The 14,022-nt window shown below is 38.7% G+C and overlaps 1 protein-coding gene across 4 annotated transcripts in view; it reads right to left on the bottom strand.

Annotated features, from left to right (window-relative positions):
• Positions 1–14,022, bottom strand: part of TMC1 (transmembrane channel like 1) — a 118,868-nt gene that overhangs the window by 58,509 nt on the left and 46,337 nt on the right. For all 4 annotated transcript variants that reach the window (XM_073228654.1, XM_073228652.1, XM_073228653.1 and 1 more), the window contains 2 exons: positions 7,684–7,790; positions 4,853–4,951 (listed from right to left, as the gene is read on the bottom strand). In XM_073228654.1, coding sequence (XP_073084755.1) covers positions 4,853–4,951; positions 7,684–7,790 — 206 coding nt within the window. The remainder of the gene's footprint in view (positions 1–4,852; positions 4,952–7,683; positions 7,791–14,022) is intronic.

Raw genomic sequence — 14,022 nt, 5'->3', positions numbered from 1 at the left:
CACTTATGGGTATTTATCTGAAGAAAATGAAAACACTAATTAAAAAAGATACATGTACTCCCATGTTCAATGCAGCATTATTTACAATAGCCAAGATAAGGAAATAACCTAAGCGTCCATCAATGGAAGAACGGGTAAAGAAACTGCAGCAACTTAGATGGGCCTTAGGCTGTATGCTAAATGAAATAAGATAGAGAAAGACAAATACCATATGATCTCACTTATATGTGGAATCTGAAATAAAAAAAGCTTATGGACAGAGAGAACAAACATCAGTGGGGGTAGAGGTGCACAAAATAGAGGAAGGGAGTCAAAGTGTACAAACTTCCAGTTACAAAATAAGTAAGTCATGGGATGTAATGTACAGCATGGCGACTATAGTCAATAATATTGTTTTACATATTTGAAAGTTGCTAAGAGAGCACTTCTTAGAAATTGTCATCACAAGAAAAAGAAATATCTGTAACTATGTATGGTGATGAGTGTTAGCCAGATTTACTGTGGTGATCACTTCACGACATATACAAATATCAAACCATTATGTTGAACACTTGAAATTAATATAATGTTGTATGTCAATTATATCTCATTTTTTAAAAGGGGCTCCCTAAAAATAAAAATGCATTTGAACTACTGAAATTTTCCTAAAAGAAAAGATGTATCCCGTATGTGAATCACAAAAATATGTCTCCTAAATGTGTCCAGGACAGTAAGAAGTGAAGGGACTTTAGAAAACTGAGAAGTGTCTGAGAGAGACATTTTCACTTTGGATAATCATTACCTAAAAGAACCGTTGATGCTGGTAAATAAGGAACTGAGCTATTTGTTAACCTTCAGAATGTCTGTTAACAGTCTCCCTTCGAAGACAGACCTCAAGGTTGAGATATGACAAAAGTGGGCAGGGCAGAAGGAATAGGCTTGGGGTAAGACAGAGTGACACAAATGATTTGACATTAAAGCCAGCCACATTTCAGTGCCTCCTTTAATCATCTGCACTGTCTTCTAACTAACTAACCAACCTCCAAACTAACTTCCTTGAGTCCCAACTCCCTCAACTATAAAAAGATTATTTATCTTCATCCTGAAGGGCTGTTATGAAGATAAACTTCAATGTGTGTGCCTGCGTAGCACATAATAGGTGTTAACTCTCCTCTCCTGCCCCTCCTAGGGCTTCCCACACCTCCCACATCCATGATGATCAGCAGAAAAAGGGAAGCAGAGTTGACTCACCATTTATCCATATGCGGTGCCTTCAAGCTGGAAAGCTAAATGCATTTCCCTTTATTCACAGCTCAAATCTTTACCCATATGATCTCACCATCCGATATCAGCTCAAGCTCCTTTCAAATCCCACCTCAGTTCTTCCCTCTCTCCCTTACCAGAGCACCTAAACTGTCCAGGCTCTTCCTCTTCATTTCTACGTCATTCCTGTGTCTCCAGGTACACCAACAAAGATGTCCTCTTCTTACTGACTTAAACTCGTTCTTCTAATTCTACTGCTTCAGATAATATCATTCCTGCCTATTTGATTCATAGCATACATATTAGACAATCTCCCAATTTCTCCCTATATGAATAAAATATATTTTCCCCTTGTTCAGTTAAGACCCTTACTGGATCCTCAATAAAAGGATCAAAATATGGTGCTTTGCAAATGGAGACTGAGAAGTCCTAAGACTGGCTGATCTTGCATATATCAAATGGTATTTGTCTACTATGAATTAAAGGAATTTGAATGAGTTATGATACATGCTTGTAAGTGACAGAGCACTGAGCCCTAGAGGGATTCTTCCAGGGGATTCAGAAGGAAATTCCAAGATTCCAACATGAAATTCACAGCTCCTCACAACTTCCCCCACCTCCTCTCAAAGGTTTCCTGACCCTTCCCTCCTATAGACTCCCTACCACCAGAGGTCATGCTTACATCTCTTTTACAGTGTTCTAAAATTCTTTTCCTGCTTCTTGTCCCTGGCATCTATCTGGAATTGCTTAGCTAAGCAGATACAACAAATTAATCCTTGGCCCAATTAGACTGTTCAGGCACCAGTCATCTCTGCCCTGGGCCTGAAACATGTCTTTTCCTCCAGGCATCTCTGGGTTCTTTGGAAGTACAGAATTCTGGGTTTTCAGGGATCTGAAGGATATTTGGTCAATGGGTGCCTCCCTGGTACTACCATGACAGAGGCAATACTAGGCTGTCCATGTATATTATCTTATACTACAGAGTGGGCACCTCTATGAAGTACTTATTCAGCAGATCAGGTGAAGAACTCAGGCAAGAGTAAATACTGAACTTGTCATTATATTTGAGAAGCTAATTTGGGAATTGTATGTTTCTTAGGACAGGTGAAAATGGGATCCAACTATTTCAATTCCTTCTCCCTTTGTGAAAAAGATACAACATTAAATGGAGTCATCTGTGTGTCAGAAACAGTCAGCGAAGATGCTGTTAGAAATCAGTGCAGAAAATTACTGATGGGATACAGGACATAAGAAGAGCACTAGAGTAGGAGCTATTCATTAGCTGTAAGACCCTAGACATGCTCTGCAACTCCAAGTTTTCCTAACTTTATAATGCAGGACATGAGATGGAAGACCTCTCAGGGCATTTCTATCTCTAAAAATCTCTTATTTTGTGATACATGTCAAATAATCGATGGTTACAGTATGAGAAATTAAGAAAGCCTGCAAGTGAGTAATATCACTTCAGTAACTTCCTTATTTTTTCTTGACCTTGTAATATTCTCTCATTGCCTGGTAATCATTTTTCAGGCAGGCCTAGAATTACAATGGGAAAGTGCATATCATAGGATACTCTAGTTTCCTTCTGCCTCTATCCACCTATAAATAGTATTTCACCAAACTGGGTATGAGAGAGCTCTCGAGGACAGTAATAAAATCCCAGTGAGTCCACTTGGGGCCCACGCCCTCTCCCCTAACTTTCTTCTGTATTCACCTCCTAGACCGTCTACCCAACCCCTCAGTAGCTCTCTCAGAGCCACCTTCTTGTCTTCCTCAATTGATGAGTTTCTTTCAAATCTCAAATGGACATTTTTCCCAAAACTTTTTATTTCAGTGAGTTGATGAATGTACAAGTGGTTAAACTTCAAAAATACATGTCTAGAAATCAAAAGATCTTTTGTCCATATCTCTGATATGACTAAAACATCAGAAAATGCCAATAATATTATTAGTTCTTGTTCTTATTAACCAGACTGGAAGTTTACTATCTTGGTAATCAGAAGAAGAGAACAATGAATAAAAACAGTTTTGGGGGGTATAGTAATAAATTCTTTAAAATTTAAAGATGAGATGGGGCGGAGGGGGAGAGGAAAACAGAAGAAGGTAATAAGAAAGAGAAATAAAATCTAACTGAGAGGCCATCTCCACTGTGAAACCCAGGCTTTCCCAAACAGAATTATGAACACTTTCTCAGGCTGCCCAGGATCTTTTTTCTTATCATTTTGCTAACAAAATACATAACATATTGTATACTAGTTGCCTATGTATCTTTTTTCTACTGTCATGAGTACCTTCAGGTCATGAATCATGTCACATTCATCTTTGTAAAACTAGTGCATGTTTATATTCAATAAACAAATGCCAAACTGAAATGAAAAGTCCAATTAACAAGGATGATTGAAGATTACAAATTGCCCAAAGGAGGTGCTGCCACCACGCCTTATATATATTCTATACCTTGCCTTTTTACTTAGAGACTGGAAATCTTTCTTAAAGTGTATATTTTATGGTACTGCTCACATAAATTAATTTCTACAATTCTTGCCTCAGGGGTCTGCAAGTCCTCCCCTTACTCAGGATTACCAGTCAACAAGATTCACCAAGTCTCTGTTGGTTGAATATTATTTTAAACACATCAAAGAAGACGTGGCCTATGTGATCTCCTCTTGAGGAAGCTCACAACTTAGGGGAGTTGAGCATAGAATTCAAAACATCTGTGAAATACACCTATGAACACCATGAACATGAAGACTGTTGATCGGTTTTCTCTCTCTCCTATGGTCTACAAAAAATCTTACTCTCATTTTCTACTCTTTAAAAATTTCCCAACCTTTACGTTGCTACTTTCTCACCCTCTACACTTTTTGAACATCTTTAATCTGGTCATCATTTTAAAAAGAATGTGTGGAATTGAATGGTTGTCACAGACTTGAATCACACTCCAAATTGCTTTTTTAGTGGGCAAGAATGAGTCTCTGCCATAACAGTAATTCCCACCAGGGCAGCTCAAAGAGTAAGACTTATTTTAGTTCCACAATGGAGTAGTACTCATTTGGGTACCACAATGGAGGGATACTCATTTCAGTGTAATTTAAAAGTTAGAATGTAATATTGTTTAGTTTATTTGGTATTAACTATTCAGCAATACTAACTGACTCTTTTTGGAAGTGAAGAAGTTAATATGAAATGTCAAAGCTTGAATTCCCTAAGATTCCAACACATTTCCAAAAAACACATTTGCAAACTATTCCTTGGCTCTCTTCCAAAGCGCAGGTAAGAATATTTGCTTCAAGTCTTTGAACTCTTAGCTCTCCTTCATTTAGTAGTCTATATTCCTATTTAATCATATTGTCATATTCCTAAACCCTATTCACTTTTTTCCCTCCCTCCCTTCCTTCCCTCCTTCCTCCCTTTTCTTCTTTCCTTCCTTCCTTTCCTCCTTCCCTTTCTCTCTCTCTTTCTCTCTTTCACTTTTTTATTTTTATTTTTTAACAGAGGCAGGGACATCTCTCTTAGACCTTCATCCAGCCCCAGAAGAGGGAGCCATAGGGTTTCATAGAATAAGAAAAAATATGTGCTCCTATCGGCACAGCTGTGTGAAGACACTTACATTGAAGTCATACAACACACCAAAGTTTGCTGCAGATGCCTCTTCAGCTCTGGGAACTGTTTTCCTAGGTAAACTTCCATATGGCAGACCCCAGAGGTACTACATGAAGAAAGAAAGAAAGCAGTTAACAATTGGAAACAACACCTGAGCCACACATGTGATTACAAATGGTTTTGTTTAGAAGCACTTGTGAAACTTTTCGTGGATACCCTGTGGGTCTCCATGTGGGGTCTCATGTTCTGGGAATTGAGAACTAAATCCAGAGCTAAGAACAAAGGAGATGCTAAGGACCCTGTATTCCCAGTTCAGTGGACCACCAGCAGCAGGCCAACCACACTGCCCAGAAGGCTTGCTGAGAGGCCCTACCACCCACTACCACCTCCAAACTGGTCTGCTTTACAGGAAGTCTGAAAAGGAGGAAAGTGGCCTTTGGGGAGACTATAGGGTTGGAAAAAACCATACTACCCATGTCTACCTATGGGAATACCCCTTAGGCACAGGGGTACAGGGAGATTCTATCCCTCGGGTTAAGGAAGAGAGGACTCAGTAGAATCACTCATACGATTCAGGGTATCACCTAGGAGAGAGGACTGCGTGCTGGTTATGATATGTGTTTCATCACCACTTCAGGTTTACTGCCCTAACCTAACACTACCAGACTAGAAGAAGTTATTAAGGGCAGAGCCAGTCAGTGAGTGGGCAAGACTAGTGTATTCCAGGTGCCTTGGTGAGAACTGCAAAAAGTACCCCAGGGCAGGCACATTGCTTGCCAAGCAGATACTGCTTCTCATGTGAGGGGGAACCTTCCCTTCGCTGGGGCTGGCAGGTGGAGGATGAATGTGGAATGCTGTTTGGGTGCAGAACTTAACCAGCAAGAGCCAAAGTCAGCCCTTCCTCTCTCCTCCACACAGTCTCACAGCTTCCACAGCAGCTTCCTGGCCTCCCAGGACTGAACAGAACAGAGAGTAGGTTCTAGCTGTGCTATCTGGCTCCAAAATTGGGGGCCACAAAGGACAGAGGAGATCAGTGTCTCAGGCTTGCCCAGGGACACAGGAACCTTGAACAAAAGGGCATATGCATCAGAGGAAAGTTGAGCAAGGCTGCTGGGTGGAGGCTGCTGAAAAATATAGCCTTGTTGCCAGGAGGGGCCCAGCCCTGGGCTCTGGCCTCACACAGGGTGCCCATCCTCTTTTGTTCTTTTACTGGAGTTGGTAATCATTGCCCAGAAAACAGGGTGACCCCAGCAACTAACACAAACCAGTAAAAAAGGCGTCCAAGGCTAATAAGCTTCCTAGTTCTAGGAATACATTCAGTGGAATACATTTTACCTCCCTCCACTGCATGCTAGGCTCTGTCCTTTTATATAGTGGGAACCTTTCATAAAGCTTTCATATAGCTGCAACCTTTCATTTCCATGGAGGCAGCATGGAGCGGGCAGAAGGAGGAAACGCAGCTGGTAAAACTCTAAGTATACCCTGAGTCTGAAGCTAAGGAGTGTCAGAATAGCCAGTGATGGAGTTTCAGGTTTCCTTAGAAAGATGAGCAAAAGTAAAACAGGGGTTAGTTTGAAACATGAAATGCATATCTCTGCTGCATTGCCTGAAAATTTTCACTTAGGAGATGGATTATACAGGACTTCCGATCTACATTCACTGTCGTCTATGAGGCAGATAGCCATAGAACTCCTGGAATAATTATACAACTAGTAGATTAGAGTGCAAAATCTTAGAACAAAAGATAGAATCATGGGTCTGAGATCCAGATCAGTTTTAACAAAACAAAACTCACTCTGAGATGTTAGCTAAGTCCAATAAACAGTATGTGACTCAGTTTCCCCAATTTTAAAACAGGGGAAGAAATACTTTTCTATCGTCTACCTCATGAATTCATGGCGGGGCTCAGTAAGTAAAAGAAGCAAAACTGCTTTGCACTGTGAAAAGCTAAAATTCTTTATGAATGGAAGGCGCTACTCGTTCTTAAGCTGGTGGGGAGACTTGATACAGAAACTAGCACTGATTCAAAACCAGGAGATAACAAGTCACTCAAACACTTAGTTTCAGCTGTTGCCAATGCTACACTGAACAAACTGGCTTTGAATACTGGTACCTTGAAAAGACCCTGTGTAGGTTCACAAAAGCCTAAGCCAGCTTTTGGATGGTAAGCAACCAGAAAGGTCAGAGTCATTTACTTATCATGGGTGACAACCCAACCTCTGTCTTGCTTCTCGGCCTTAGTTGATTGACTCTTTTTGACATATCAGCTCAGGGCTTTGCCTTCTTCTTCAATCTGGACTTACTACCTATTGTATTTGCCTTTCTGACTTTGGTCCTAAGAGATTCCAAGCCACCCAACTCTGTGTGTTGGGGGTGGGGAGGGGAGGGAGTTATTTTACTTTACATCTGGAAAAAATTTGCTCACTTTGTGCTTCTTCAGATAGAAACACTGGATGCCTTGAGTTGTGGTCAGAATAAATAAAAACAATTCACAAGGTGTCAAAGCCTTCCTGTTGAGCAATTAACATTCAGATGCAGGCATCACCTTGGGAATCTGGTAGAAGCCATGAACTTTTACACATAAAATGTACATTTAAACATATACACGATACTTTAGATATGATTTCAGGAGACTCACATACCTTCAGAGCAAGGATTAGGACCGTTAGCCCACAGGCACCATTTTACAGATTAATCTTGTTACAAAATCTATGACTCTAGAGTGGATGCAACCAGTTAGTCATTCTACTCTTAGAAGAGAAACAAGCTTTTCTAGGAGAGTTAACGCATGAGAAACTTGTTTCCGCATGTTTTATAAACCGAAAGTCAGGCTTGTACCTCTGGCAACATGATGAGGCTGAATGTCAGGATAAAAAGAACCATATTTACTCCATACATCCATCTCAAGAAGAGGAAATATGAGGCCACCGAAGAGCCAAACTGACCTATTAAAAAAATAAAAAGGTTGAAAGGGAGGTCAAAACAAAACCAAGTCTTGGTGCCTCCCAAAAGAAACGTGTTCATGGAATGCACTGGCTGTTTTCACAGTCACAGTTTCAAGCATTCTCCTTTTTCCAGCCAGGAATCATGGTGGTGTGCATGGTGCAGATGTCATCGAGGAGGACTGTGACCTACCCTTTTAGAGTCCACCCAAGAGAAAGCTGCCTTTTGCTTAGCACCTAGGATTGCTACTTGAAGAGCCCATTTTATTCCTTGAGTTAATACAGTTCAATGAGCAAATAGATGTAAAGTGGTTACTGCAGGGCCTGTCCAGTACAGTAGTTAGTTATCATAATTATAATTACTTCTTCCTTACAACACTGCTCTTCTCAAAAAAGTTTACCACATCCTTTGTGGATGGTGAACCTACAGACCATCCTGTGCCGTTTTCCTGCATAAGTGATATTTTAGAGGTACAGGATAGAAGCCAAAGGTCATTCCTTCACTCTTCACATATTTGAAGTATCTTTTGTCAGGAATTATCTTAGATGTGATACACAATGTCACAGACAGGGTTGCTGTACTAACAGCTTACATTTCAGAGAGGTGTAGAAACAACAAAAATGTAGGAATTTAAAAATAAAAAAGAAATTGAAAAATGTATTTATCATAGTATATATTGTATATTGTATATATATATCATACATTATGATAGTATATGTAATATTACATATCACATATATGTATGTTTGTTATGTTATATAGTATACATGTATATTATATATGTATATGATACAAAATGTTACCTATAATTATGTTATTATTAAAATTATATATAAAATAATTGTAGCCAGATAGGTCCTAGAGGGAGGAAAGGAAAACTCTGAGATGGGCTGCTGCAGATGGTTTATGCAGGAAGGTATAGCAGAGAAGCTAACATTTGAATGGAGATGTTGGAGGAAGCAGCAATGCCAGAGCTCGGGAAGAGCAGCACAAACAGAGGAAAGAGCCAGAACACACTCCTTGAGGGAGACAAGGGAGCCTGGGGCAACTGAGCAACAACATAAGACTGTGTGGCTGGAGCACAATGAAGGGGAAGCGATGAAAGACAAGGATGAAAAGAGAAGCCAAACCACACACATAAAGCCTTGTGAGGGAGGTAAAGAGTGAGGATTTTTTTTTTAATGTGGTAAGGTCATCAACAAGTGTTAAGCAGTAGGAGTAGGATGGGAAGTCACAATCTTTGAAAAATCCCTTCAATTCTGCAGAAGGAACTGGGAGGGGACAGGCAAGGAAATGCTGTCCACTTGTACTCACTCCAGTGAAAAGCCAAGTGAACTGTCCAGTGCTTACTGACTCAGAAAAACAATAAAAGCATTCTCTTAAAGAATAGAAGTATCTTTTGATTTTGAAATTTGAAAGCTCAGGTTGAGATTTCATAGATTTACACAAGCCACATTTCTTTGATTATTACATAAGTTTCAAAATGAAATTGCTAGCTTCCCTAGTCTTCCCAATTCTCATTTTCAATTGCCCAAGAAAAAGTAGTGAACACCCTCCACCACCCTTTTTCCTGACTCACTCACCAAAACACATCCAGTGATCAACAGTTTTCTTAGGCTCTCTGGCTCTGAAACATTATTACAGGTGGAGAGAGTTTCGTGTGGGGCAAATTTCAACCCCTGCTTGCCAAGATGAGGTTGAGCTCACATGAAAGTCATATTTCTGGAACTTAGTGTTTTCTTTAACAGGGTACCATCTCACTCATTCCCATAACATGGTGGCAGTCTTTACAGAAAGTTAAAAGGAAGTCAATATCTAAACAAGCATTTTGGAAGAAATCAATTATTTTCAAGTCTGACTATTTGTATTCATTTTGCTTTGTAAAGAGATGCAGAGTTCTACAAGATTTCTGAAAGCATGTGGTTTTGACAAACACACCCCCAGGTGCTGTAACCAAATGCACTGGTCCATCTGCAGAAAGACTTAAGCAGATCTGCCCCTCTGAGGACATCTGATCACCCACCTGATCCCAGTGATTTCATATCATTTCATGGCTGTTATCTATGTTCTCTGGTAACAACTACCCGAGGACTGCCTCAGCCGGGTTCACTCACCATGTTTTATTGAAGACAGTGGACTTCCAGCTCATTAGTTATTATAGCTAGTTATTAACTGGAGGTGACCCTTCATCTCTAAGTATCTGGGATAAGCTTTTCCCTGGAAACACACATGAGACCCTCTGGTATAGAGCCCCAAGCACAGAATATTGACTCATCCTTCCCTCCCTCCCTCCCTTTGTCCATCTTCCCTTCCTTCCTTTCTTCTTTCCTTCCTTCCTTCTTTCCTGGCTTTTCATACTTTTGCTGTTCTGAATAACACCGCAGCCCACACTTTCCCAGCAGCAAATTCACAACCACTGGCACATTATTTCTTAAATTGAGTACAGAGCATAAATATCCCTAAAGGCAAAAGAAAGGGAGCAAATTAAAATGTTTCAGTAAGTATCCCCTTCCCCATACATAATCCATATTCACTGTGGATAAAGCATCTTCTAGAATCCAAGTCTTCCAAACTCTAGTTTTCAGAACCATGTTATTTGGAGGTAGAGATGTGACAGCTAAGCCTTTTCTTTACAGAATCCTAAGTGTAAAGAAAATGAATTACGGGAAAACACACTTCATTAAAAGTACAGCAATTATAGGAAAGACCCAAACGCAGGTCAAAGAGACCAAGGAATCCAAAAGACAATGTTTCTTCTACATGACACCTACCAATGGTAGAGGAGGAAGACAAAAACAAAGATCATAAAGGAGAAAAAAAAATCAACTGGCTGACATAAAAGCTCCCTAGGGACCTTTCCCTGTCTCAACACAAAAATGAAAAAGATGAAATCTTCCCTCTTCACCTCTATTTACCCTAGCAGTACTATCCTTTCAGGTTAACCGAAACAGGCATTTACATATCTTTTTAGTCTCTTACATAAACTGATTTATTCTTGTAAAGGACAATGGGTAATGATAATAATAATAATAATAATAGCTGAAATATCTTGATGGTCAGTTATATATGCTAAATCTTTACGTGCAGCAGTTCATTTTCCTACCTCCAGAACCTGGTTAGGTTAAGTACTACTAGTCCCACTGTGGGGATAGGGTATCAAAAACTTAAACATAGCAGTTGACTGTACCAAGAGTTGATTAATAATAGTAAGAGCTAACTTTTATGAATCTTTGTTTCAGACATCGATTTGACCTCTGATACATAATTCATTTAATCATCATCAAATCCCTTCAAGAAGGGAACTATTATACTCCCACATTTCAGAGACATAGGCCCATAAGTGACAGAACTAACAAATAATGGAGCAGGGGTTACACAAGTAGTTACATAGGTAGTAAATGATGGAGACAGACTTCTACGCTAGGCAGTCCTGATCTAGATGTGTTTAACTCTAAATCTAGATATCTTTTAACTACAGTGCTATATTGTTCCTCAAGTGGAATCATAATTAAATTAATTTGAAAATTTCTGACATACAGAATAAATATGCCAAGAATGTGAGTGTCTGTAAGAATAGACACAGGCAATATCCATCAATCATCTAAGGGTGATCAAATTCACAAATACAGATGGGGCCTATAAATGACCAATTCTTTTTTCTTTAATCTACCTAATAAATGCTATTTCCATAATGAAATATTAATATGCTAAAACAGAGTCTTTGGCATGTATCAAAGTAAGAACTTAAAGTTTATGCAGTGTTTTTATTCCTGTATTTTCTTGTGCTTTTAAATTAGGGTTAAAGCTCCACCTCTCCCTCTGATTATTTATCACTAAGGCAAAGTAATTTATAACTCTGTCATAATTTCCTCTTGAACAGATGGGTAATGAGACAACAGATAAATATAAGCATTTTTAATGGGAAAAGACCAATTAAATCACCTGCTGTATGAGTACAATATAAATACCATCTAGTTAGGTTAGGATATAAAGCACAGTTTCTTTCAAATTGGTCTAGGAATAGGGAATTGAATGTGCCAGATCTAATTTGTACTTTCTAGAGTTCTTAGGCCAAGAGAGAACTATGAGGCTTAAACTCTGTGCTTAGACTTGTTTATCTGAGGCTATTTCCAGTCTAAAAAATAGGTCTATCACACCTTAATCGTGGTGCTACAATTTACCTTTAGGAAGAAGTAGGATTTCATTTCTGAGAAAGACTTGTAATCCCAGTTTAAAAGCCATTCAATGATTTAGTCCATCGGTTTAATACAATGCTGGAATCACAATGGGTATAAATTATATTTTATAGGAGTACAAATAGATAGCTTCTTTAGCAAAATATGCAATGAATTGTGGTTAATAAAGTATACCCCTGCAGTAAGCCTGGGGTTTTCCCCATGGCCCCTTTACAAGGCTGGCATGACAGCAAAACTCGACAGCATCCCCCTGTGATGTAGAACTTTTCACCATCCCTTTGCAGCAGGAATTATCCAATCTATTTTCTACATGAAAAAAATTGGGAGTATTCGGGTAAGGACCTGGTCTAGACTAGTCAAGAGATCCAGGTCTTTCTGGAATCAGGATGGAAACAGCATGAGTTTTAGAATCAAAAGAAGTCACACCCAGTCTAAAACGTTTATTGTTTTAACATAATTTTTGTAACCATCATCAAATCCCTTCAAGTAGGGGACTATTATACGCCCATTTTCAGAGACATAGGCCCATAGGTGACACAGCTAATAAATGACAGAGCTTAGAAACTCAGTAAAGGGTAGTAATTAGAGATTCCTTTAAAACTACACATTGTTCAGTATTTATTTAGAGATTGAGAGAGAGTCTCAAGGGCAAGGTGGATTAGAAAGTCTGCTGGGAGTGGAGCTCAACTGTTTCTCTTTTGAACATGTCACTTACCATATCCATAATCATCTTTATTATTTAATTGCTCATATTTTATGATCTGTCTTCCCCACCCACACACACATACACATGAACGTATTTGGATTAAGATCAACCCTTGCCTGTCTTTGTCAGCATCATATCCCCAGTAACTAGAAACATGCTTGATAAATGGTAGGCACTCAGTAAGTATTTGCTCAACTAATCAATTGAGTCAAGCTTATTCTGAAGATTACATGAGATATTATATGTTAGATGACTCTGACTTTCAAAAGTAACATAATATTTTTGAAACTTTTGTAAGGTCAAATGGTAAGAGAAAAGCATTCATATTAATCTTACAAAAATATACATTTTATAAATAGAGTACATATTTAACCTATTTGCATTCTAAAAAAAGAATTTGCAGAAAAGGTAAATTATTTAGGCTTCACTTAATATAAATATGTTTTCCATTTAACAGTTTCAATAATTTATTACTCAAAAGGATAAAGAACATCACATACTTACATATACATCTAAACCTGATCATAACAGAAATCATAGAATGTTGGGCTGGAAATGGCCTTGCATAGTAACTAGTAAACTCTGAATTTTGTGGAAATTCCAAATGTGGAAACAGAGGGCCAGAGATGTAAAAGATTTCCCAAGCCATAGAACCAGTAAGGAGCAAAAGGACCTCAATTTTTAAAATACCAATCCCAGGTCTTATTCTCTCCATCTTCCATTCAACTTAGCTTCAAACACCACCACAAATCTATGCTTTCCCTATCTCTGGTAGGGTACTTTCTATGAGATGGATAGTCCAACTCAGTGACTCTGCTAATACATTCCTAGAAAGGTTTCAGATCTCTTAACTAATACAAAAGCATATGATCTGCTTATGACTAACATTAAAATCTTAGTACTTTAAGAATCTTTATACTATGAAATATTTAATTAAATAAGTAACTCATTCAAAAATAAATACATGAGAAAATGAGAAACATTCTCCAAATAGGATAACTATCAAGGAAATGTACAACTACTCATCCTGCCATTGTCTTGGTAGAATTCTCTCTCAGAGTTGGTGTAAAAGAAAAGGTTTATAAAATCTTCCTCAAAGTAAAAATCATTAGGCCACATTGGGAAAAGCATGTCTTTGGGCTCAGACAGACTCCACCTTATATCTCAGCTCCCCTAATAACTAACATTGAGACAATTATTTAACAGAACTCTAAAACAGGAAGGTTAATATGTACCTTGCAGGCACATTAAAGATTAAATGAGATGATATGTGTAGAGTGTCTTACTAGTGGTGATATTCTATAAATGATGGTTGTGGGAACTGTTCATAGA

Source organism: Manis javanica, chromosome 2 (genome assembly GCF_040802235.1).
Source record: "Manis javanica isolate MJ-LG chromosome 2, MJ_LKY, whole genome shotgun sequence".
NCBI lineage: Eukaryota > Metazoa > Chordata > Mammalia > Pholidota > Manidae > Manis > Manis javanica.
The sequence above is the reverse complement of the archived record's forward strand: the minus strand, read 5'-3'. Positions and strand labels throughout refer to the sequence as shown.